The sequence below is a fragment of the Phaethon aethereus genome (genome assembly GCF_964289735.1).
Source record: "Phaethon aethereus genome assembly, chromosome: 10".
NCBI lineage: Eukaryota > Metazoa > Chordata > Aves > Phaethontiformes > Phaethontidae > Phaethon > Phaethon aethereus.
Genome location: NC_138586.1, coordinates 22,651,446 through 22,678,448, shown reverse-complemented (window position 1 = coordinate 22,678,448; position 27,003 = coordinate 22,651,446). Strand labels below are relative to the sequence as shown.

Sequence of the window (27,003 nt, the reverse complement as noted above, 5' to 3'; positions counted from 1 at the left end):
CATAAGAGAAGTGGTGACGATCTCTTGCTTAGTGAGTTTAGGTCAGACTCTGCTCTAAATGGAAAGATTCCCTTTGATTTTAACAGTAGGTGAATGGAAAAGGAATGATAAGGAATCATTAAATGCAGTAGATTATTTTGAGACATATTGGCTAGCTTTGAATTATTTATGTGCATTCAGCAAAACTGTGGAGCCTATAGATACACAAACATACTGCCCATTGCTTCACTATTGGAGAAGGCAAGTTAACTATTTATATCCTTTAAAGTCATCATTAAGGGGGACTCTAAAAACATTTGTGTATGTGGAATGCATTTTGGATGCAGTTTCATTATACTTGAAGAACTATCAGCATCTTTTGAAGCTCCTTGGCACCTCACAGGAGGGCTCAGGCCAATTCAGAATCAACCTCTAAGTCTGACTTTGATCTTGATTTTTCTTCCTATGTCACCTCTTTAGTTCTTAGAAATTGTTGTCTTTCAGTGGAAGAAGTTGATTTGCAGCTGATGGTAGTGATATAGACAAGTAAAATAATTTTGTTGATTTTTACAGCTCATAAGTATGATCTATCTCAACTAGCCACAGTGCAGAAAAGGTACCTAGGAACAGAAGTGATATTATGGGTGAAGAACCCAGTTAATGCCCTCCCTGTATCTTCAGAATGATTTTTGTTGACATGGTATAGAAGTTAAAATTGTAGAAAAGCATGCAGTTTACTGTTTACTAAAAGTAAATACTCTAGAGAGAAAGAAAAGTCACAGTCTTCGAAGTGCATTGTTCATTTTTTTATTATAATTCCTCCTTGTCCAAATAAGTTTGAGATATTCTGTCTGTCTTCCTTTCTCTCACAGGACTACATGGAGCTCTGGTGATTAGACTGTTACTCACACTTGTCATCATGTTGGCAGAAGGCATCTTAACCAGACTCATATATAAAGAAAGCTGTCATCAAGATAAGCCTCGCAAATCTCATGCATCCATAAAGGATAAAGAGGGAATCTGGAGACAGAAACTTGTAGGCAACCCAAAAATGAAAGGCTTTACTGATGGACATGAGAAGCAGGATGAGATCTCTGCTAGAAGTAGCAAAATGGAATACAGGAGCAGTCCTCAATGGAGATCCCTGAAAGAGGTACCAGCAAAAGATCAGAAAACACTCGTTAAAAGAACTGTATCGCCAGCTTTACATATCCCCAAAAGAGAACAAAATACTGAAGAGGTGGATTTGTATCGATCCTGGTCATGCAACAGCATTTATCAAAACTATCCTGACCTGCATATTGGGGGAGACCGTGTGAGGGACCACACGTGTGATTCAGGTTGTGTTTTGGACCGTGTGTGTGATGAACTTCCCGATGGCCCTGTTTTACTGTCCGTAGATATTCCTCTAGGTCAGTCCTCTCTGTGTGAGCATCCCAAAAAGCCAAGTGTAAAGTCTTTGTCTGGAGACGAAGCTGGAGAAAGGAGTATCGTGCTGTGTGAGGAGCCTCTTTCAAACTCCATGCTCAACAAGTACATGGAGACAAAAGTGGCAGAGCTCTATAAACAGTTTTTTGAAGAAAACTTGACCAGGTGTGGTTCTGTAACAAACCTCCTCACTTGCAGTTTGATAAGGAATAATCTGAATCAGATAAGCTTTCAGATATCACAGGAGCAGAATATAGAAACATCAAAAGCCAGAGAAGTGCTCTTGCACTCTTTAGCTTTATTTAGTTTGCGCAACACTACCCTTAGAAATAGCTCTGAATTTAGTACTCCAAACTTACAAATCTCAAACCCAGCATGCATGAAAAAGAGCTGCAGGATGGAGTTTATGTCATGACTGATCTACTTAGCTGAAGAGACGAATATGATTTAGGTATGAATATTTTGCTCTAAGGATTAGGCTGGGAAATGAAAACATTTACACACTACAGACTCTTTCAAATAAATATCTTAAGGCTTAAACCATACTTTGTTAGCAGAGGAAGTAAAGGTTACTTTTATTTTTTCTAATGCAGAATTTGAAATTAATTTCTCTTTAAAATACTAGTCAACTGTATTGTTAGGATATATGTGTCCTCTTTCTAAGACTCTGGCTGTATGAGTAACTGTAGTCATGTACCACTGGATTTACTTCTGCAAGAAAAATCGGTCAAGGCATGTGCTGGTAAAACTTTGCTCCAAGAGACTGATCCACCTTGCCAGTAAGTAAGAGTCAAATTGTCTTTGCTGGACTTTGGTCTCTGTAGTTGAAGCCCAAGTTTTGGACGTTCAGGCTCAAATTTTGCTCCTGCAAAGCTTGAACACAGTGGCTGAAAAAATATTTCTTTGGTTTGAAAATCTTGTCAGCAGATGGAGGTGTTCAGGACTCTGGATTATTTTGTATATATTATCACACATAGGAAATATATCAACATGATACATGAATGAAGATGCTAATATTATTAGATACGTATGTTTGTACTGCATAGGTGGAGTATGTTACGAGCAAAATCTAGGTGAAATGGTTGATCAAGATTGTAAGACTATTTAATTTTATGTAAAAAATGCTTTTCTCTTAAATAAATCCTTACTACTTTTGATGAAATCCACTTGTCTTTCTGTCAGTGTGTTGTTATTTTATGTTCCATTTGCGTTTTTAGTAAATGGACTCAGCCTTTATTTTCTTGGAAATGAAGCATCTGCAACCTTGGCAAGCTGAGATGACTGCAACATTCCTGAAAAGGTAATGTAAGCTTTCTTCATCTTTGTTTGGAGATTTAAATGCAATTTTTGATACAGAAGTGTCCTTACTTAGCTTTCAAACCCATTTTTTTCCTTTTCTATTACTTCTCAGTAAGTATTTCAACTGGAGATTAATCACTGTGTCACCATTGTAAAATGATAAGTGAATTAGACTGTTACCTGTTCTGCAGACGTTTCCTTCTAGCAAGGAAACCACTTTACTTGCACTGTGACTGAGTACGGTTTGGCACACCTGCCATTCTGGGCTTGCGATCACAAAATCCAAAATCTAGCAACAAACTGTATTTATGCAATGGTAAGCTTTGTAACGCGTGCTAATGTGCTAGTTAAATCACTTTATCCAGTTCCTGATGTCACTCAACACATAGGGGTGGGATGAGTTATAAAGCAGAGAGCCTCTCGGTGAAACTTGCTATGAAATAACTAATGTAAACCAAAACCTTCTGCGTCTTTGAGACACATCTCTCAAACTCTGATGCATAATGTGCATTTTTTTAAAAATCTTTGTCAGCCCTCTAAGAGAATATGAAGGATCTTGTGATCTCTAGGTAATAATACATCAAATGCAAACATACTTGTGTCTGTAAATCAAGGCCCTTGAGATCTGATCAGGCCTTTGAAGAGATCAAAGACGTTTGTTCGGTTTCTTTGCTTGTGCTTTTTAAAAATCCAGCATCTTTAGTTGTTGGGCTTTTTTCAAAATCATCTGTGAGCTGGCATTTATAATGAAAATATCAGTAGGCTTGAAAGAATCCCTCAGAACACCGAGAAGATCCGAGTTCACAAGGGATTCACCTTGAAGCTCTTAATTCAAGTAATTTAGCTTATTAATTAGTTGCATTTACAGTAATAGAAACTGCATGATGATGTGTCTTAGATTTCAAATGGTGCCTGTTTTGGCCTATACAGAGAAGGAAGCTTGCAAAAAAAGGTATACTGGACCCTAAGCTGTACCTATATAAGGACTGCACCTTCATGGCATGGGGCACCTTTTGGAGGAGGAGGATGTAACTGCCGCTGTGTGCGTCATTGTATGCGGTGTCAAACGGTCTTCTAAATACAGCAGCGTGCGTAATGGAAAAGGAATTACAAAACCTTTGTGCATCTTAAGATTTTTAACCTTTTCCACTCCCTTGCGATGACTTTTAGGATCAGTGGAACTTCACTGAAGGGCCCGGCTCAATGAATCTATGTACGTAATGTCTAATGTAGTGTCAGATGCCAGCACGTGGGTTTAATGTAGTACATATGTTGAAATTTGAGATCAAACCGCAAGGTCCAAAATAAAACACAAAACAAATAGTTGGCTGACAAGGCTCCTCAGTCTGATAGATTGTCTGAATGAGCCTAAGAATCTGGGCAGAGTGAATACCCCTGTTTTTGAGGTGTTTCCCAGCTTTTTATACACTTTGATCTTGGAGTTGTAGGAAGATGGACTCTCTGCTTCTCTCAGACTGTCTCAAAAGCTCAGTATTCATCTCCCTCATCTGCCTTTGAAAATCTTATTCCTGCTCTTTGTTTCGCATCTTGAATGCCCAACTTTGACTCTTTTATGTTGTTTTTTTGCAGGCAGTCTTCATTCTGAGGTAGACTTTTCCATGATAGCATTGTGGTAGGATGGCTATTTTCCGATAGATGAAAGAAAAGAGAGAGTGCTGTAGTTTGGTAACTGGCAGGATTGATAAGAACCTGCTCCTGTGGGAAACGTAATCTGGGTCGCCAAAGCAAGAACCCCTCTCTCCTGATTAAAGTGACAGGCAAAGAATTCCTGCTGAGTATGTAGCAAATAATTAAATAAAATCAGACTCGGACACATCTAAGACCTAAGTGAACATCCTTGCCTGATCAAAAATTCCCATTGACCTTGGTGGTGCAAGGAGTATAAGTAATACTGAAACTAGTTCTTGTGTCCCAAGAGGATGATCAGGAAGGCTGCTTTGCTTTCACTGTGCATTGCCCTAATTCCACGTGTGTCTCATTAATCCCCTTCTCGGCGTTCAAAATCAAATTGAGAGTCCTTTGGAAGAGGCCAGATGACTCCATTATGTTCTGGAGGAGTCCAGAGTGGACAGCACTCTGAAGTCTTCCTTGGTAGTGGTGCAGAGAATAAGTTAAGTGGGGGTGAGAGGCAAAATATTCAGAAGGGCATCAGTAACCAAAGGGTTTGCAATTAACTGTAGAAAAAAGTGCTCTGTGGCATTTGTGCTGCCTTGCCTTAGCCTTTGATTTCCCCTGGGATGTATTTATAGTTCAAACCAAAGTCTTGAAATGAGTTAATTGCACAAGGTTCTTCCTCAGGAAATGTGGAAGTCAGAGTTTAAAGCTGAAGTCCAGACTCTGGTCGTTCTTCTGTCCTTCCCAGCCCTGAGAAATGCGTTAGCAGGAGAGAACAACGGGTCTCCTCTAACCTCAGAACCCTAGCCCTAGATATTAAAGTCAACTGCTCTTTCAGCGTTGATGTTAACAGAAGCAGCAGAAGCTGCTGAGCATCGTCAACTGCTGCAGCGGAAGAAAGCCCGATGGACCTGCTTCTCCCATCCCCGTTAAAGATATGGAGTGGCAGAAGAGAATATGGAAACAAATATTCTTTATTTGCCAAAATCCAAGGTTACTGTGAAGCTGTGTCCATTCCATTCCTTCTCAGGACTGGTTTCAGAGCCCATTTTTTTAATTAGTTTTATCAAACATATAGATAGACTATATTATTCTATCTTTAGCTGGAATGAAAACACAACGCAACAAGCAGTGTTATGAGAAAAGCCTGTTATCTGTAGCCTTTATCGTAATTATAGCCGGTATTATAACCTGATAGAGGCATGTTTTATAATTCACAATAGCAGCTATGCTGAAAGCAGCCATGTTACGGATGCAGACAAAGACTATGTCTAGCACCCGGGAGGATCATACAGGACTTTATTGCAGGTGTGCTTTCAGGTTTTGTTTTTCTCATAGAAAAACATAAGATGACTTAGTTTTTAGAATTTAAATAAATACACAGTTTGAAGGAAGGAAAAATGAATTTTTGACTAATTTTATGTAGCTACTTAGCACCATAATGCATGTTTTAACAGTGCAAGTGAAGATGTAGAATGTTAATGTAAAGCACCACAGACTGTATTTTGTTATTGATGCTATGCAATTTTGCCCATGGTAAAATATCATCTATGTACTACTTTTTTGCCTGGTATTTGTTACTTTGGTTTAATCCAACATTTAAATAACTTTTCAAAATTCACCTCTCTTCGTAGGAAGAAAGATATCCGTGGTGCTGCTGCAGAGTACATTTTAGGAGCAAAATCTGGTAATTTCTGGAAAGATGAGATAAATACATTTATTATTCACTTGGATACTATTTTTAGTTCGATTTTATTTTAATTGACATGTTTCAATCCATGACATGCTTTGGCTTTATTTACGTTTGAAAGATACCAAGTCCCATTCTGAATTCAAGTGGGCAAAACTCCCATCAGCCGTGCTGGAGCTGTGCCTGTTTTCACTAGCAGCAAAAACGGCTCAGTGAACTCAAATTACATGGGGGAAAAATCTCTTAAAAGGTGTGCTTTTCCAGACTGCTGAAGGACAGCAGATGTATTTTATTACAAATGAAAGCAGTGCCATACTTTACAGGTCAAGCACATAAGGCCAGATTCTGGCTGGCAGTTATGTTTATCCACGTGCCAGAAAATCTGACATGGAAGGAGAAATGCTGGCAGGGAATTTTTGCTTTCATTTCCAGTTCTCATTCCATATTCCCACAGAGAAATCTTCATCAGGTACTGGGACCAGGACCCTGGAGTAAGCTTTAGTTAAGTCTACGCAATTAACTGAGACCTACAGTTAGGATGTCGTCCCCCAGCCTGCTCTGTTTGTCAGTGGTGGGAAATAAGCCCCTACAGAAGGCGACTTAGTTTTTCTGGTATCCATCAAATGATGATCTCTAGTGGTGGTTTCCTTCAGTGCCTCTTAGTTCAGGATTTCCAGGGGTTTACAACCATTTTGCAGATAAATCTCAAAGTCCACCGCTGTTTGGAGGGAGGATTATTTCCCACATATTCTGCCCAGATGTGCAGAATAACAGCTTCCAATTGATGTTCTTATATTCTGCAGGTTAAAATCTGGAAAGATGGTACTGCAGCTTTCTGTCTGCTAGTTTATACATGAAATTGCAATACTGATTTTTTTTTTCCCCCCGTTTTGTACCTCTTTGACATATAGGTTTCCAAATATTTTATTCTAATTAACCTAATTTTCATTTTCTTTACCAGAAGAACCTCACCGCTTAATTCCTGCCTGCACCTCCTTTGAGTTAGTTTATTTGCGGTAACCCCATCAATCTATAGGGAATAGAAGCCACCCGTGTAGTTCGGCAGCGGCTCGGTACATGAACGCCCAGCTGCCGGAGAACTCTGCCGCTACCACTCACTATGTCCTGGCTGCCTGCGGGCTTCTAAGGGGAAATAAAAGTGTTTAGTATTGACCTATGAATCCCAAGAGGCCAAAAACCTTCCTCCTCCTCCCATCCCATCCCACCAGGGACGGCCGATGTGCCGCTCTGGGAAGGCGAAAAGGCTTGATGCAGCGGAGCAAGCCGGGGGGGTCGCGCCTCGATCAGCAGCAGGGTTGTCCGGAGCCGAATTACTGGAACTTGGACAAAATGTGCTGGGGCTATCAGGACTTTATTTTGCTTGGGGTCTTTGTTTGGGGCTGTCTTTTGGGGAGGAAAGATACAGCACTGCTGTTACAATCTTGTTAAAGTGCCGTTTTTTGGAAACAACCCGGCATCTTGCCGCTTTTCCTGGGGCTTTATTTGTTGGTGTTTAAGTGCTGAAAGGCAGGTGAGCAGCAGGCTGAGGAACGTCACCCGCTGAATGACTGCAGCGGACCAGAAGAGCTGTGTCTTTAAAACCGGCCACAGAAGACGCACTAAGACTGGCGGGGGATTTCCACGACTCCTTAACGCTGCTTCTCCTTGAGGGTGAGTGGAAACAACATCTTTCCGAAATACCGCTTCAGACACGTCGCGTTGCAATACGTGGCTCTGAACTCTCGGAAACTCTTTGCTCCGTCCACCAGCGCTGCCGGCAAGTTGGCCGATGCCGGCTTATGTGTCCGTTGCCGTCACTGCACTGAATTAACCCCGAAGAGGGGTTAATTAAGCCCGAAGAGGGCTGTGAGCTTTAATTTCCCTCTGCTGTTTACGTGGGACCAGAAGCCCAAGCTTCGCTGTGAACCTGCGGTTTATCCATCGATGCCGAGGTTCTTCGCTTTGCGTTAAGACACGTGGTACGGCTCTAACTCGCTTCCTGTGCTTTCGTATCGGGCCATTCTGCAAACCCTCGGGCCGTGCTGTGCCCAGCTGCAGGAAGCCCCGCAGAAGCTCCCCAAGTTCTAAGGCACAGCACGTACTTGGAGTTCCCTGTGAGAGAAATGCCCCCATGGGATGCTGTGGGCGTGTAAGCTCTGACTTACTACTGAGGAATCCTTGATGCTCCTCAAAAATTTTATTGTTTTGTGCAATAATGTGATTTCTTAATATGCTGCGTTGCTATTTTTTCTTCTCGTTCCCCAGCTGTAGCGACTACGCGCTTCTGCTTTCCGGTGACGAATTTGCAAGACTCGCTGACCGTTTATTTCCTGGCTCTGTCCATCGCCCAACCGTACAAAGCTGGTGTCCCACAATTAGTTACTACTCTGAGCTGTAACAAAAGGTAACAAAGAAGAGCGAGAGAAAATCCAGCCTCATGCCCGCTCTCACTCTTTTTGTGTACATAAACTATATTACTCCTTTGTTTGAAATTAATAACATTTGTCAACCTAATGGAATAGGGAACGCAACTGCAAACTAATTTCCCAAGATCTTGACTTTGCAGTTTTAAATTAACAGATTGTATTCATTCTTATTCCTCTTTTCTGTGACAACAGTAATATTCAGCATTTGGTTTGTCCAGGCTTGCGTATTTTCCCAGTGGGTGGTTAGCAGTTTGGTCAGGGGAGAGGAAGACTTGAGTAAACTGGCAGAAAATGGTGAATGGGAAGAATTTGTTCTGTCCTCCCCTGCAGGTGAGGCTGTATGAGTGTGAGGGAAAGCCCCAAAAGCAGTGATGGAGAAGCAGCAGCTGATAGCCCTCGTGCTTCCCAGCAGCTGGACCACAGCTGCAGAAAGGTTTGCAAAAACACTGATGTGACCCATGGGCATGACCCGTGCTCGTCCCACCAGGACAGGTTCCTGCAGGAGTGCATTCCTCACGCCGTGAAACACCTTCCAGTCGTCTTACGTGTAACGCGTGAGGCCAGAGCAGGAGAAGTCTTCAGCTGTGCTCTCATGAGGATGGCTTGAAGGATCCTTGGAAGTCCTGTTGGTTTGGGCTCCCAATTAATGAGAAGCAATTTCCATGTCATGGTTGATGACTCTGGTTGGACTCAGCCTCCGGGTCTCTTAGACTGACCCACTCTACAGCACCAAGACCTGGAGATTTTTTTGCACAGATTTAAGGACTTTAATATGATCATCTAAAAAGTAATGAGTATTGAAAGTATTATTTAATGGAAGAAATCTCATACCACCACTTGAATATGAATGTGATTTGCAGTCGTGTGCGTTCTGGATGTGTCTCGGGGAATTAGAAGTTTGGAGTTTAAATCAGAAAAATAGGTTTTTTGATTATCAAAAAGGACAAGTATTAGTTGTTTCATTGAGGCCACAGCTACAGGCTTCTCTGGTTATAATGGTGAAGAAAAATATTGAAGACCATTTAGTTTACAGGTGGTTTAAGCAATTGCTCAAAGTGCTCAAGCTGTTACTGACAAAAGCAGAATCCCAACGGAAGTCAGTGCCAAAATGATTAAAGTGGCACTCAGCTTGCAAGTGCCCTATAGGAATTCTTTAAGACCATGTTAATTAGGCAGTTGTTAAATGTAAAGCTGTAACGCGGTCAGTTTGCGAGTCCGCTGCCTGAATGCTGCCCGGCAGGGAGTGTAGCCAGGTTGCTGTGTTTGCAGTGAGAGCAGTATGGATGCTATATGGAAGCTATATGGAAAAAGAGTAGGTGCAAGGCAAGGAGAATATGGATCTTTTGGATCTTGATAATATTGATGTGGGAGGGAATGTTTGTCTAACTCTCTCTGTTTAGGCAAGGTACCGGTGATAAATCTGTGATTTTCAAGTCGGTGAAATATTAAGCAAGGAACCGCAGAACTTGCATCTAGCGTTGTACGCGTTCTCTGCGGCTTCCCCATGATGAGAGTGAGTGTGGGTAAAGAGAAGGTCTTATTCTTTTGATTTATTCTTCTTTACTCATTTCTTATTAACATTGGATTGTCTCACTCTAATTTTTGTTCAAATTCTTGTTAAAAACCAGGTTTTTGAACGGCATCCCTGACGTTCAGTTAGAAATGCATTCTTGCCTGGGCTCACGGGGTGCGCATGAGTTCAGCAGCGCATCAACCCGCCCAGCTCGCTGCAGCACAAAGTTAGTTTCTCAGTATATTCATGGCCTGTGATATACTGAGAAAAACCCCATGCCGTGGCTTTGAATTTTAAGGGGTTTTCCATTCCTGCTGTCCAGAAAAGCTGTGAGCGCGATCCTTCCCGGCAAGGGAAGTGCGATGGGAAGCTTGGTCTTAATTTCAGTTCTGATTAAAACTTCTTGCTAAGCTGCCTGTCTGCTTTAACGCGTTTTCTGTGCTTGCTTGCAGGCTTGCATATGGGTGGAAATACGTGCTCTTCTGTCCCGGCTTCTTCAGAAAGAAGATCAGTATTTTATGCACAGTCTTCGCTGTGCCTGTTAAAACGTAATGGAAAATGCAGGCAACGAGGAGGAGAAGCTGAAAAACAAGGTGATGATGTATGAAAACATGAGCAGTTTCCATTCTGATGGGGGGGAAAAAAGAGGTTTTACACGTTCATAAGTGGGAACGGCTTTCTCCTTCAGATTTTAGACAGCACATGTAAACAAATGGCTCTTCTGATGTTAGTGGCAAAAATCATATTTACATACCAGACGTAGATATCCTTAACACTTCTATCTTCTCTTTTCACAGCGAGCTGATTAGGTGGAGTGTACGGGTAACTTTTAGGAGCTTTTCTATGCGTGTCCCACAGCTTTCGTTGGAGAGCCGTAGCTGTTACAGTGCGGAACCAGCTCAAGTGAGGATGCGTATTGGAATATTTGCTTGACAAGAGGGGACCAAACTGCCAGCCTGGTTTAACCTTTTTGGAGAGGCTCCTGGATGTTAATTAGCTTGTGGAGCAGGATGCTTTCAATGAAATCTGTTGGCTGCTTTGTGCAAAAAGGAAGGTTTTTTAGGGTAAGCGGGTAAAAAAAAAGGGATACTTGGAAAAGGGGGAGAAAAAAAAGAAGGTGACACCACCAAAAGGTCATCTGGGTGATCTCTAAACAAAATTCATGGAGTTCAGCATGGCATGCTGAAGGGTTTCCCTGGAGGAAGCCAAGAGATCTGCTGTGTTATTTCTGGGGCTGCCCCTGGCCAGAAGGTAAGTGTTCCCTGGGGGGCGAGACGCAAAAATCGTGTGTCCTCCGAGAACTGCATGAGGTGAAAAGTGGATTGCTGTGTCCAGGATTCTCTGTGCTGGATATTTCTGGGAGGCCTCAGTCCAACACAGGGTTTTCATGTGTTTTTAAGTGTAAGCTATGAAACTTTGAGCACGTACAGTTGAGTAAATGCTTAGATGACTTCCTGATTTGAGGCGCAAATAATACGCAAAGTCTTTGCGGTACCATAGCTAAAGGGTGTACTGCAAGTTATTTTTCTTTCCCTTCATGTAAGGTGTGAGCTTATTCAAAGTTTCTTTGATAAATTTCAGTGGTTGATATATTAATTTCAGGAGGTGATGAGAACTGAGGTTTAATTTACAATATTTATTTTTTTGGTTAAATAGTACATGCGTTCATAGTGAAAAAGGGGAGTTAGAGTGTACTTAGGAGTAACTACACATCAGGAAGGTAAGAGAAAAGATTTCACATCTTTCCTTTCGCTCTCTAAGTAAAGAAAAATAATTTGTTGCCATTGATTAAGGCGTATGAGGAGTTAAAACAATTAATTTAACATAACATTTTCATTGCAGGAGCCTGAATTCTGGTCATGTTGCCGTATCGCACAATACTCTGTTCTTCTCATAGTCCTCTTCATTCCAGCAGGAGCAAGGTACCCGTCAATACAATTATGGGGGTCAGAATCTAGCGTGGAAACCTAAAAATGTGGGGAAGCACGTTACGTTAGAAAAAAACAAAAGCATGTCAATAAACATATGATCAAGTGGTACTTGCGTTAAAAAGTGGCTCAATAATATCGATAGCCATTACAAGAGGAACAACGCGTATTGCATTATCACAGAACTTTGGAAAAGCATTTTGTCTTTGGCTTTTGGTTTATTTATAACTAATATATAATGAACAGGGATACATATGTCAGTTTAAGGGAAGGAGCAAGCTTATTCATATAGAACTTCAGGGTGAAACAATTCAAAACAGAAAAATGAGGAGTTTCAAAATCCTAGAAGCAAATTTGAAGGTTCTCACTGTAATGAAATAGGATGTCCAAAATACTTGCGAAGGGCCTCTTGTTACCCTTGCACAGGTCTAGGTACAGCGAGCGGGTAATTAGAGGGAGAAGGAAAACGGTGCTTTTAAGGAGATGCTCGATGCTTTGCAGGATGACGGTGAGTTTGCGGGGGGAGGCTGCACTGATCCACCGGCCTGGAGCTTCTTGCCGGGTTGCGACCATCGCCGCGGAAAGGGGCAGAGGAGAATACAAGTGGGACGGTTTCGTTAAAAAGTCAGCGAGCTGCCTCAGGCTCTTCTCCCCTCTCAACGTTTGATGTCTTCCCCCTGAGAACCGCGGGGTGTTTTGCTCTGTTCAGACAGCGAGGTTTGGTGAGCAGTTGAGGTAAATAAGTATGACACGTGCCTTTTCTCTTCGCCTGCTAACTGTTGCCGAGTCCTTAATGTCCTGACTTTATAAGTTAACTTCATTTGAAAAACGGAGCATACTTTAATGTTACCCTCTCTGCTGACCTTCCTCAGATACTGTCCCAGCTCAGCTGGTTTTTTTCCGGTTCCATTATCAAATAGATATTGATTGTACACACAAAAACATTTCCCAGACAGCACTGTTAGCTCTACGCTGCAGGCCGTCTTTCTCTCCAAGATGCAAATATTTCATTTTTGGCTTCATGTAACCGTAAGCGAATGCTAACTTTTCTTACCTTTTTCCTGAGAACAGCGAAAATCAAAACGGATCGTTTGGGGGCGGAGGGGAAGGGGAGGCTGGCAAAACTCCTCTTCCGTGCCACCAAATGGAACAAGGCTTCAAACTCCCAAATTCAGCACCAAATATTTCAGCAGAAAGAGGGGATATGACGGCTTGGTGTGCAACTCCAGGCTCAGAACTGCTTCCGTTCCTCTTAGCTCTGGCTAAGTAATTTCTTATTTACTTCTTAAATGCTGTTAAGAGCACTGTGTTCTCCCTCCTTCAGAGTAACAAGGGATCCCGTCTCCCCACCTCTTCCTCTCCTCCCTGTCCCAGGCCCTGTGGAATGGAAGGATGGAAAACAGAGGAAAAGCTTGTGGGATTTCTGTCCTCCCAGTGTTTTTCCTGCCATTTTGTTTATTTGTTTTTAAACCTACAGAGGGGGAAGTGGCACCAAGTTTAAAAAAAAAAACTTAATTTGCTAGAAGACAGCTCTAACGGCAGGAGTGTTGCTTTGCTTTAAGTCAGCAAGTGTGGTAATACTGTGCTATACGTACTACAAACTCGAATTAACCGTGGTACAGTGGAAAGAAGTCGCTCTTAGAGTATATCACTGCATCTCTCCTGTCTCCTGAAGTTTGTCGCCCTCCTTTGCAAACTGGATCAGAATTGGAGAGTGATACAGAGGAACGCAGGATCTGGGACTGCGTGATGTTGGCTTCTGCCTTGACAGCAGAAAAGTGGGTCACCAGCTTGTTATTGGCAGCTCAATTTTGGTGTCATTTAGGCAGCTGAAGAGAAACAAACAGGTCATCGATCAGTCTAGCAACAGCCCAGGGCCTCCCTATTCTAATTACATGTGCTCTTTGGACCAAATTCATCCCTGTTGAAACATCACCAACTTAAATGAAACCCCATATTGAAGGAATTTGGCCCAATATGTTCCCCCCCCTCCCGTGTTGTTAATACATCTAACACTGTTGCAAATAACTTTTTTTTTTTCTGTCTGTCCAGCTTTTCTAAGCAAGCTCACTGAGTTTCCGGTGCCCTTTTCAAGTAGTGAAGAGAGATGAAGATAACTTTTCCTGTTAGCCCTTAATATAGGAAGAAGCTTTAAGCAATTGTGGAAGCTTATTCCTCCAGCAGAGGCGACCCTGCTGCAGCACGGCGCTGCAGCTCGGTGTTTAGCGTAAGGAAGCTGGTCGCTTTGCTTGATTTAGCAGAAGGAAACTGTGGTTATCAGTAACGTCGCGGCTGTGCGTTCTCTCCGTGGGCGCTGGACCCCAGAAGCGAAATCCAGTGAAGCCCGCTGTAAGACGGGTCCATTGCTGGATGGGGCTGTTCTGGGTGGGACCTGTTCCACCAAAGCCTGGCTGCTCCAGCAGCAGTGAAGATTTTTAATATTTTTCCCCTCCAGGAAGGGTTTCTGAGAGACTGGAAGACAAAATATGTCCAGAGTTAGGACCGAAATGCAGCTCGTCTCTTGCTCAAGCACGCCTGGACGTGCAGTTGGTCTAAGGGTGCGGGACGCGTCCTTCAAGGGAGCGTCTGCAGGAGGAGGCTCTGCCAGCCGGGCGCCTTGGGTGCGATTGTCCAGCAGCGTCTCGCAGCTGGAAGCCAGCGGACCAGGGCGGAGAGTCCGGGTGAGGCGGAGCGGTCCCTTCTCTCTTTGCAGCCACCCACGCAACGAGGGTGAGCCCCGCTCCGGTGCCTCCAGCCGCTCTCCCGCAGCAGCGGGAGCCACCGGCCGGGAGCGGCCAGCGGCCGAACCCCCACGGCAGACGGCTTCCAGCGCGAATGGCGGGGCAGAAGCCAGGGCGCAAACCTGCAGCTGCTGTCCTAGCTGGGTCCTTTCTCTCCTCCATCCTCCCAGCCACTGGGGTCAGAGCCCTGCAGGGCTCCCCACCGATGCCGCTGCTGGAGGACGTGATCCTGGAGAACATCAGCTGGGCTGCTGAGGAAGCCCAAGGCAACGAATCCTCAGAGCACGCGTTTTTCTCTCTGGATTATCAGCATGTTCAAGTCCCCTTTGAAATCACGCTCTGGATCATGCTCGCATCCTTGGCCAAAATAGGTGAGGCATCTTGAGAGGGTGAGGAAGGGTGAGGGTGTCCATGGGGATGGTGTGGGCAGGGGTGGCCTTTGCTTCACCTCCTCTCCAATCTTGGACCCTGAGATAACACACCGAGCCCTAAGGATGCACCTATTGTGTGCCAGGCGTACGGCACGCATGGAAAATAATTACCCAGTTGCATTTTAGGTTGGAAATGATGGTTTTCTGTCTAGATGATCACACCTGTGCATGGTGTTGCTATTAGTAGGAAAATTTTCAGGGTTTCCAGGAATTTTATTTAACTGCAGTACACACCAAGGTGTGCAGTCATCTCGAATAGCTGGCTAGCTACGCTACATGCAGGTTGTCCACTGACATCTTCATCTGAAAATGAAGATCCCTTGGTCATAAAGGGTGCTGCATTTTGCCAGCCTTGAGGAATAATTCAATCCGTGTGCAGGGTGTTATACAGCCTAAAATAAAATCTCTCTGCATCGAGGAGGCTATCTGTTTAACGACACCTAAGAAAGGATATTTTGTACAACTTGGACCTATCTTTTTATTTTCCCTGCAAAGCTAGGCATAGGAAAGTGGATTTTTTTTTTTTTTTTTCTTCAGGTATTGCAATCACTTCTGTTAAATTACTGATACTTCTTTTATATTTTTTTCTCAGAGGAAGAAATCTCTGAGATTCATTTAGATCAGAATTTCTTTCAGATGGAAATGGTCCTTTTGTTTCACTGTTCTTTGTATTATATGATGAGATCCCAACTGTATTAACATGCATGAAGAAATAATAATGATCACAGAATTTTTTTCTTATTATTCCTATTCCACTTTGGTTTGTTTCAGTTACTTTCTTTTAATAACTCACCTTGAGTACTTGTGGTCCTTGTCAGCATTTCTCTCTAACGTTGGGTGTTGCACAAGGCTGGCTTGATCTGACTTTTTTTGATGTTGCCTTAAACTTTAAGTATTAATGTTTAATTAGAAATGGTGCCACTTTTAATATTATTTAATGAGAAGGCTTTTTGTGGGGTGTTTTTTTTTTTTGATGTATAGAATCTGTATTGTGTTTAAAATTAGCAGTTGCTATTTATGTTAGTGTTGAAGATGGCCTGCTAACTAGAATACATCATAAATAATTCCAAATACTTTTTTATTTATGCAGATAACTTAGTTTTTCTACTTGTGTATTACCTAAACATGTATCTTTAACCTTATGCCATGATGAAATGTGGTCTGAACCACCAGTAATTTTAGAAAGCTTGGTATCTTCAGTAATCTTTCAGATTTTCTAGCCAATTTCTGATTGAGCAGTTTTGCCTTAATCGTGTGCCTCTATTACTACTACTCCGAAGCGTAGCCTGCTGAAGGTGGGAGCATGGGAAGCTTCCTCACCCCAACAGGGAGCTAGTTGGTGCTCTTTAGCCAGTCTGGGCTGGTAGGATAACGCGTTTTTTATCTATCCATCCCTTTCCAGGGTTTCATCTATATAACAAGCTGCCTTCTGTCGTTCCCGAAAGCTGTTTATTGATATTTGTAGGACTCATCATGGGAGGAATCATCTATGGCTTAAACGACAAGTCACCGCCTGTTATGGACAGCGACATCTTCTTCCTCTACCTGCTGCCACCCATCGTCCTTGACGCAGGGTACTTCATGCCCAGCCGTCCCTTTTTTGAGAACATCGGCACTATCCTCCTCTACGCTGTCGTGGGGACAATATGGAACGTGTTTGGGATCGGCTTTTCCCTGTATGGGATCTGCCAGGTGAAAGCCTTCCACCTGCAGGACGTGTCGTTGCTCCACAACCTCCTGTTCGGCAGCCTGATCGCCGCCGTGGATCCCGTGGCAGTGTTAGCGGTCTTTGAGGAGATACACGTCAATGAAAAGCTACACATTTTGGTCTTTGGCGAGTCACTCCTGAATGATGCGGTGACGGTGGTAAGAGCTAGCCTTTGAGTATTTAATGTTCAGAGGAAGGATGGGCTGGTGCTGAGCGGTGGGACGTGAGATCTGGGAAAAGGCATCAACAGCTTCTTCTAGCAGAGGACTCCTGGCCTGCTTCTCTGGCCTGAGGTCCTGAGAAGCTTTCAGGTGAACAGCTCTTGGACTGTATGTCTAGAGGCAGAAATGCATGCGGGTGCCACAGCCCTCCCCGTTGGGTGCCTGACCTCTGGAGAAGGACGCTGACCCTGCCCTGGCAGAAATCCTAGCAGCGTATTTTAATGTCATTGCTACGTATGGCCATGCTTGGTGAGTACCTTGTTAACGGCTGTTTTCCTCTTTCATTTTTCACCCAGGTGCTCTACAAGCTATTTCGATCTTTCTGTGAAATGCCAACCATCAAAAGTACAGACATTTTTGCTGGAGTTGGAAAATTCTTTGTGGTTGGGCTAGGAGGAGTTCTAGTAGGTCTCACTTTTGGGATGACCGCCGCCTTTACCACACGATTCACCAAGGATATCCGTGTCATCGAACCGCTCTTTGTCTTCCTGTACAGCTATCTTTCCTACCTCACCGCCGAAATGTTTCACCTGTCAGGGATCGTGGCGTAAGTACATCCCAGAATCTCATCTGTCCAGGAAAGCTTTTGGCTATGTTTACTGAAAAATATCAGAAGAAGTTTTAACATAAGTTTGCTTAGTTGGAGATCTGTGTACGGCAGCGAAGAGCAAGTATAAAAGCCTGTGGAAGGCCTGAGAGGTGTAACCCCATTTCTCACATTGCCCATTTACACAGCAGTGGTAATAGCTGCGAGTCACAAGCAGCCCAGACGGCTACTGCTGGGCAAGCTTCAGGTGGCTGGTTGGTTTTTGTGGGTCATCGCAGAACTTTTACTTGAGCTCCATGTTTTTCTTTTGGAAACCCTGAATGTTCAAGCAGCAAGAGATCTAGTGGGTTTGGCAGAGCCAGAAGAGACTTTCTTGGCATGGTTTGTCATTTGCCATGTGTGGCCCAGTCAAAACTAACATCTGAAGAGCCGCGAGGAGTATTTAATCGAATCCTCAGAAAGGTTTGGTCTGAGTTCTAGCATCTTCCTCCTGATGTCTGTGCCCTACCTACCAGCTAGCTTTGGGTGATGGACCCAAAGGCGTGCTGAGGCAGACCTTACAGTGACAGAGCAAAGTGAGTGGTGGGGTGGGAGTTGCGCATCCCCTACAGAGCAGAAGTCTGGAAATATTCGTACTGTTTGAGAGTGGAGGGCCCTAATGGAAACCTCTGCTTTGGAGGTTCAGACTTACCTCCAGAAGAAGGTCAGACACAGCTCATGGATTTGTCTGGTCTCCTGAGTGAGGGTGTCATCCATCATCTCTCTATCTCCAGTAATGTTTGAAATCTGCTGACCAATTTCAGCCAAAATTGCCAGAGATCAAAGTTTCAAAGGTACTAAACCCAAACTGCTTGGAGTCTACTGCAGCCCAGTCAGTCCTACACACTCCTCAATCTAAAAAACCCTTCAGAGCATTGAAGAGTTCACCCTGTGAGGCTTTTGTACAGCCAGGTTGTAGCAACACGGGACAGACAAGGACTGCCGAGTCCTGTATCAGATACCATCTTGTGTATTCCCATACAACTTTTCGGAGCAGCAAAGCAAAACTATTGGTTTCTGTATCACAAATTGTAATTTATAGATAATAGAGTTAATTTAGTTTTCTTTTTACTGGATAGGTCTTTCAATAAAATGAACAATTTTGGGCCAGATACGTCAGTGTTAAGAGAGGCAACTGAGCGTTGGGCTGACCTCATGCATTTCACTTGCAGAGCGGGTGCTCAGGAAAAAAAAAAATAGGTATGATAATCCTAATGGTCAAAGAAAGCTCACCTTGGAAGGCAGACACAGATGAAAAAGAGCGAATGATTCAGTCTTTCTGCTTTCTGTGGGCTGATAGCTGTTGCATTTGGTTCTCCTACCTAAGCTAAGTCAGCTGGTGCTGGGGATCACAACCAACTATTTCATATTTCCCTAAAGACTATGAAGTGCACTTAGACTGCATTGATAGCTACAGCGTAAACGACTGTAAATCTGATAATAATGAGGATAAAAAAAATCAAGCCAGGTACCAGCTAGACACAGGAACATCTGGGAGATCTATTTTAAAACTAATGATACCGCTTTGGATATAAACCATTCCTAGACCTTGCAGATTGTTTCCTCGAATGGTTAACGGGAGCAATATTCTAGCATTACTGAAAACAATTCTAGCTCTGGGGATAGGTGAGAGAAAGCCTATTTATAGGAGCGTAAGACAGAACAGTGGAATAAATATGCTGCATAATCATCATGGAGCAGAAAACATTCAATCCTAATGGTGTCTCCTTCTATCAATCACAATTTACTGTACCCATTATGGAACCCATTTTCTGTTCTTTTGAATAATGCATTGTTTCTAAAGCAAAACAATTGCAAAGGCAGCTGATTCCTGCACTGCTGGTCTTATAATTGCCAAATTATAAATGCTTCTTACATATCTTGATTTCAAACAATTCATTCATTTGTGACCAGGGAATACTGTTATTATAAGAAGCAGATTTGGCAGTTTGTCTCTTTGAAAAATAATTCAATTGCCAAAAAAATCAATTCTACATAGTCCAGAAAAAATCTGCTGCAACCCAATCTGCTAAACACTTCTGCAAATGTTTTTCAGATGGTTTTTTGTTTGTTTGTTTGGTTTTTTTCCCCCTTTGCCCTAGTGGCAGTGCCCATCTTTGAAGCCAGGCCAGAAACAGGTCAAGTTTATTCCCTGTCTGTGAATCTGGTGTGAATCCGTATCCTTTTCCCAAGAAGTGTTCCCAAACCGTGGCTCTGGAAGTCACTTCCCATAAATACTTGTTGAAGTTCTTAGTTCCTAATTGGAACTATTTTATCCACTATTTATTAAGGCAGATACAGAAACAGAAGAATTTACATTTTTTTTTTTTAGCTTGTGGTCCAATCCCCGTTACTCTTTCTGGCTCAGTGCTTTATGCAAAAAAGGATATTTTATTTAAAAAAGGATAAATCAAAAAAGACCAATTTCAGAATATTTTAAAGTATTGGTACATTTTCTTGGGAGATGAAAGATGTGAGCTCAAACAACATGAGATGAAAAAATGATGTGAATCTTGGTCTCCAGCTGCTGAATAGAATGGGATTTCTTTCCTCAGTGAGTATTGTGACTTTCCTGAGTCTGACCTTTTGCGCCTTCACTACAAGTCCTTTCCCTGAAGCCCAGTTTTAGTTTCAGACAAACCCAAATGTTTCTTTCCCCCTCAAAAATAGTATAGGGGTTTTTTTCACAGCACTGAGGAAAACCAGTAACAATTATTTTTAAATGAAAGAAATAGAAGTGTGTATATCAGTTTTGTTTTTCTGGGGTTAAACATGATGTTTTCACTGCACAGCAATAGGGGTGCGGAATAGTTCTTAGCTGAGAGGTTCCATTATGGATAACGTGCTGCGAAGGCCACCACCTATTTTAACACCTATTTGCATCCATATGGGCCACTTACGTGTCCTGGTCACAGCTGGTGTTTAAAGCCAGTCTGCCAGACCCAGGTGCCCTTCTGCAAGTCGAGGATCTACCTCTCTGTGGGCTTGTCTGCGTGTGATATAATGTAAGGAGAGTTGCCACGATGTTCCCAGTGGAAGGAATTTTTAACGCAATAAAAATCCGTGTGGATGGCCTTACCGAATACCGGTGGAAATGGGATCTCGGAAACGTAAAGCTGTTTTGCTATTGCTGGTACGATATTTAGAACAAAATGTTTCTGTCCAGGTTAAAATATAAAATATATATAAAATATAAAAAATATAAAATATAAAAAATGGAGCTTCAATTCTTTGAGTGCTCAATTGTTTTGACCTTCTAAGGTTGCTGGCCTGAAAATGTATCGATTTGAAAAGCTGATGAATTAGGCAAACCACATGTACCCTGTAACTCGGAGAACCAATTATCCATGAAAAATTGCAAGGCAGAAGTTTTAATTGGTGCTGCACGCTTCTGATGTGACCTTGGATATGCAATACCTGAGGAAGTCCAATGGACCGACGATAGCAACGGCGTTTCTTGGCTCGTTGCGCAGCCTTATGAGTGTGCTTGAGCATTTTATTGTCTCTGGGTTGCGTGGAGTCAATGGGCTTCCTCGCTGTGCCCAAATAACGTACAGCGCAAGTCTGGTCAGGCTTAGGAATGTACAGTGTGAGGTATGTCGTACGCTTGCGTTTCTCCAGCTTTAGGTTAGCTTTGGTCCCTTGGGTGAAGGAGTACAGCGTTCAGGCCGCTCTTAAACTATGCGAATTACAAGTCCTACAGGAATTGGCTGTAGTGACCAGGTATCAACCAAACTCACAGGAGTCCTATTTACATGTTTCTAATGCTGAGAAACAAGTCTCCCATTCCCTCAAACGTCTTTCACCCGAGCAAAATAGTTAATGTGGGCTCCTAAGCACGAAACTCTTCAGCCCAGACGGTTAGAGTTTGCCAAAATTAAAGAACTGAAAACAGAGTATTGTGATGGGAAGAGCTGGGTGTAGCTAATTGTAGGTATTGCTGTGATAACGCAATGGATGATGAGTTGTTTTATCTGTTTAAAAAAACATGTTCAGGCAGTCTGGTCAACCTATATAGTATCTTATCTGGTGGTCCTTCTGATATTATTGGACTGATGTAGGAAGTGAATCACTACCCCGTGAGATGTCTGCAAACATCTAAGACTTGATGAAGCCTATTCTTTTTTTTATAAATGACAATGTGTCAATTTTGTGTGCTTAAGTAGAAAAATGTACTGTCTCATTTTCATTTTCTCAGTATCATTGCTTGTGCCATGGGCATGAAACGTTATGTGGAGGCCAACATCTCTCTGAAGTCTCACACCACAGTCAAATACTTCATGAAGATGTGGAGCAGTGTTAGTGATACCCTCATCTTCATCTTTCTTGGAGTTTCCACCATTGGAGAAAATCATGAGTGGAACTGGCCGTACATTTGCTTCACTCTCATTTTCTGTCTCATTTGGAGAGCACTAGGTATGGTGAAGTTACGGATTGCTTTATTTATGGGAGAGAGAAATGTGATTCTGTTAAATGAGAGAATGCTCCTGCTCCCACCATCATCCTTTCTTGCTCCTCTGTACATGTGGTTATCACAGACGTGAATGCAAGGGCTGAAAGAGGACAGCCCAACTGATGTGTCCCCTCTTCCTCCATCACTGGTGTCTGGCTCAAAAGCAAGTCTTGGGTCTTACTGCAATTTCCTGGTCTGTACACTTGTCACGGAGAGCACTGGTGCTAAACAGCAATTCTCCTGACATCTCTCTTATTGATACCTCTGGCTTAGACCCTCCTTTGATTACCACGATCTCCTCTTCCATTTCAGTGTGTCTTAATCCCTTGGTATCTTCACAATATGAGGGAGATTGTAAATACATAGCCTGGGATCAGAGCGCCGTGTAAAACCGTGGGGCCTCTGACTGCATATTCTGAATTGCAGAGATTTATGGGATGTAACTCGTAAGAAGTTTGTGTACGACAGCATCCTTAAAAGAGAAACTGGAGGAACCTTCAGACAGCTATCCCTGGAGATGCTGTTCTGCTTTACACAGCCCACGTCTGGGTAGATGAGAATTGGAACCTAAAATGGAGGCAAAAGGTGCAAAAATGTGAGGATGCTTCTGCTCCCACTCAAGAACTTCAAATCAGGACTGAGAATGACAGAATTGCACAGAATCGGGGAATTGCTGAGGTTGGGAGAGACCTTTTGAGATCATCTGGTCTGACCCACTGCTTAAGCAGGGTCAGCTAGGCAGGAGTGCGTCCCAACGGCTTTTGATTATCTCCATGGATGGAGACTCCACAACCTCCCTGGGAAACCTATTGCAGCGTTTGACCCACCTCACAGTAAAAAAAGGGAGCAAGACTTAGCGTTTATGGGAGGAAGAGGATTATGCATGAAAATGCTTTCCTGATAACTGTGGCTAAAGATAATCTTGAGAACAGTTACAATGAAAACCTGAGTCCTGGTCCCAGAATAGTCTGGGATTCCATTTTTGTGCTTTGTAAATGACCAGAAAAATAGATGCACTGTTTTACCACTGTCCCCCGTTGCATCTTGCACTGATTTGGTGTTCAGAGACGCTGGTCCTCCATTGCCTCTTGCAGCCTGCAGTTGATTGCGCCTGTTCTGAGCGAGTGCAGAGTGCCTACCTGCTTGTTTATGGATGGTTTTATGTATTAACTATACCTGGATGTATAACAGAGCACGCGTTTTGGCAAAGAATTTGAGAACTAAAAAACATTCAACAGGATTTATGTTTACAAACCACTGAGTCAAACAGAGTGAACTCAAATTTGATAGACGCTTCAATAAATTGCTTAAATAGGGTAGGCCATGATGAGCAAGACATAGCAGAATGGGGTTTATTAGCTGTTAATACATGCCAAGGTTTGTTTTAATAACTGTGTACCATAAATGCACTTGGAAACATGCTTATTAGTGAGTTGTGTGTACGTTCAAATGTTTTATTAAGATTACGTGGGTTTTCTGTTAAATTATTTGCTCAAATGAAAAGAAGTTCTAATTGAGCTTGACTGGTTTTTAGGTCAAAAATTCATCGTTGCAAGACGTAAGGAATGTAGTAACATTACAAAAGCACATCGAAAAGCCTCTGGCACTCTAAATGGCTCTTCTGATTGCGTTCTCAAATCATGCAGCACGCTATCAGAGAAGGGCTCAGTGCTGCAGCCAGGAAAGAAAACCCTCTTCATATTCAAAAATCCCTCCTTGAATTAAACAAGAACAACAGAACCAGGACTGAAAATCATCTTGCCTATCTGACTCTGCACAGGGTGTCCTTGTTCTGCAGCACCCGGCTGGAGAGCTTCAGGCGTGCCGGGAGGACGTGAGCCGGGCTGGGGACCTCCCGCCTCGGCGGCGGTGGTGGTCGAGATTAGCCCCTGACCTGCTCGGAGCCGTCCGGCAGCTCTGGACATGCTGGAGGAGCTGACCCAGAAATGGGAGGCACCCGCAGGCTTGGCTTGGAGGAGCTGGGGACTTTGGGGTTGACAGTGCTGGGGCTAGTGAGTAAGTTGTACTGTCGGACCCTCCCAGTGCTCTTAAATGAGAAACGATTCTGCTGAAGCCTGGGAACTGGAATTACTCTATATGAGATCACCTTAAAAGCAAAATGCATTAATTACATGGCAGCACTAGTATTCTATTGTTATCCGAGCACTGAAGAGATTTCCTTCTGCTCTTTCTCAAGTTGTATCTCCAGAAGCAAATGTATTCTGCTCAAAATGATTAATTGTATGTCGACTCTTGGAGCAAACTGGTCTTGAATTAGTTTAGGAAATGATAATTATAGTTTATGAGGAAGGATTAAGTTAAGACAAAGGCCAGGGTATCAGCTCAGGTAAACTTTGTTCCTTTAAATCATTGGCACTGCCTGAGCTTATAGTAGCTGAAGATGTGATCTGAGGTATGCTTTATTTTATTTTAATTTTTTCTTAAGTTATGAAGAACGTTGAAGCCAAAGTACCTCACATCTGCTGGTCTGGGCGCTAGCTCTACGGTGCTCTTGGAATGGGGAAGGTGTTGCAAGGTTCAGTTAATTTAGTTTCCTATTTCTGAACGCCCACAGCTTTTTGTTTTCTTCAAACTGGTCTGATGTGCAATCAAAATTTGGGTATTTTTAGCTGTATGTGTGTGAGAAGATGTTTGGTATGTAAGTTGCAGGTGCACTATATTTGAAGTTTATATTTTCAGTGATGCTTTACAAATGCACTTAGAAAGCAGTAGTGATGTGGATCCAGAGAATTCCTAGCAAAAGTCAATGACAGTCTGTGTCATCAGTTCTCAAAATGGCCATTAATCTTCAGGAAATAAAATGTTTATCATACCTGTTGGTATTAAGATCACGGCTTACTGATTTAAGGCCCAACTTTTTGTACCTTTCTGCTTCTGATCACATATTTGCAAATGACTATAAATTACAATAATTGCTGTGTCACCTTATGTAGTCTTAAATTCATACAGTAAAAATCTTTGAGTGAAAGATTTGTGAAGAAACAACATTAACACAGGAAGAATACACACCAAATATTCCGAGTTTCTTGGCTACTGCTTGGCAACTTATGGAAATCGGAAGGTAATTTGTGGCTAAATTATTGCTGATGGTTTGCCTTGAGAACATTTTTAATCCAAGCAATTCAGTCACTTGTTATCACCAATTAGACTAAAACAATTCATATTTCAGTTCTCAGAATCTGGCTCTGTGTCATTATACGAGTTGATGTAAAGTTTCGGCTGGCACATGACCATAGAATCGCCCTAAAAACTTTAACAACCATCAAAATCAAGTTGCTGGTGCATCCTTATGCTGCCAATAGTTACTGTTTGTTCAGTATTCAGCCGGTGCTTAACACCGAGTCACCAGGTAACTGGTATGTTCTGGGGCTCTGCGGTCACGGGAGCAGGATGACACTAAATCTCTCCAGCAGAGTTCAGAGTCCGTCTGAAGGAAACTGGTTTCCCAGCTAGGCTGCGAGAAGCAGAAGGCTGAGTTTAAAAATCAAGAGAATTTACTACAAGATGAGCTGCCTAAAATTTTGTAGTCGCACGGAGCCACCGGAGCTGTGGCCGGTCAATGGTGTTTGCAACCCCCCAAATCAGAAATATTTTTGGGATTAATTTTTAGCTGGACAAATCGAATGCAAACCTGTTGGACCAGGCTGGAAGAAAATCCCTTCTCCAGTGCGTATTGGGAATAAACCACCTTGGCCCCTGGCCAGTTCCTCGTGATTGGTGTTTACCAGTTCAGTGACATTTTACTGTAAGATATATCATACAATGATTTTTTTATCAAATTTCTCTTTTTGTTTGATGTGCTCCCCTCTTCTTTCCTGCTTTTCCAGGGGTTCTTGTGCTGACTTTCTTTGTGAACAGATTTCATGTGAACACCATCACCAGCAAAGACCAATTCATTATAGCGTACGGGGGTCTCCGAGGAGCCATTTGTTTCTCTTTAGTCTTCCTGCTTCCTGATTTTCACAGAAAGAAGCTCTTCATTGCAGCAACAACTGTCGTCATCCTCTTCACCGTGTTCATACAGGTAAGAACACCCTCAGTACAAAAGCATATCATCATCAGGTGTAGTGAGCATGACTTTTTTTCCCTGACAAATAACCAGCACTAAACCATTGGATGGATACAAGGATTTACCAGTCATTAAAACTTTCCCTCCATCGAGTGGCTCGGCATTTAAAAATTTAAAATTATTACTGACAGAGACAGAAGGTGTGAGAACGTGTCACATGTTCCTGAGGTTGACTAGCAGTTGTTGACTTGCAACATGTTCTGTAGCATTTTCCATGATAACTTGTCCCATCTTTGGTCCATCCTTATTGGGGTAGCAGTGGTGACAATTGTGAAGGATGATGCTGGCACAGGTTTCCTCTCTGAAGTAGTGCTGTTATCTGTTTTATGTGAGGGCAAAGCCAACACAAATCAACCTCTACAGCTAGTTTGTTGTTTGAGCACGGTAAGAACCACTGGTTAGTGTAGGCCTTTTCATGAAATGAAATGCTACCTGAGCCGTGCAGTAACAAAGCTCAGTTTTCCTGATCCCAAAGATGAGAAGATGGAAGATACTGGAGATGCTCCAAACCCTCTGAACATGGGCGGCAAGAATTTTAAAAGAGGTTTATGGTTTGGTCATCTCAGTGTTCGTAGTTCACAAGTGAGACGATTTAAAGGGACCTAATTTTAAAGGAGTGTTTTTTAACGTGTGCTGAGAACAAGTTCCATTTTATTGGGGCATCCAGCAACTGAAGCAACAACAGACATTAGTTGTTTATCGAAATATTTTGTATAGGTGTCTGAGACGTTACATTCATGGAGCAAAGCAGCTGCAGTTATTTTATGCAGCAGGAAGGGGATTGCTTTAACTCTTCCACTGGAAAAAAAATAATTGGATATGACTTCTTATAAAAGCAATGCAAACCAGAAACAAATAAAGAAGTCATATCACAT

At 42.8% G+C, this 27,003-nt stretch overlaps 2 protein-coding genes across 2 annotated transcripts in view; both read left to right on the top strand.

The window, feature by feature from the left end:
* Nucleotides 1–898: 898 nt before the first annotated feature.
* On the top strand, nt 899–1,822 carry LOC309408337 (TLR adapter interacting with SLC15A4 on the lysosome-like; the record flags this gene model as incomplete). The annotated part of the gene is made up of 1 exon (XM_082004143.1): nt 899–1,822. One exon carries the CDS (start codon nt 899–901, stop codon nt 1,820–1,822), a length of 924 nt encoding a protein of 307 aa, XP_081860269.1.
* A 12,911-nt stretch (nt 1,823–14,733) lies between these two features.
* The window catches only part of LOC309408281 (sodium/hydrogen exchanger 2-like), a gene marked incomplete at both ends in the record, with an annotated part of 29,908 nt that continues 17,638 nt past the window's right edge, over nt 14,734–27,003 (top strand). Inside the window, 5 exons of the mRNA XM_082004075.1 lie at nt 14,734–15,010; nt 16,473–16,936; nt 17,296–17,546; nt 21,784–22,001; nt 25,887–26,083. Of these exons, the coding sequence (XP_081860201.1) occupies nt 14,734–15,010; nt 16,473–16,936; nt 17,296–17,546; nt 21,784–22,001; nt 25,887–26,083 (1,407 nt within the window). The remainder of the gene's footprint in view (nt 15,011–16,472; nt 16,937–17,295; nt 17,547–21,783; nt 22,002–25,886; nt 26,084–27,003) is intronic.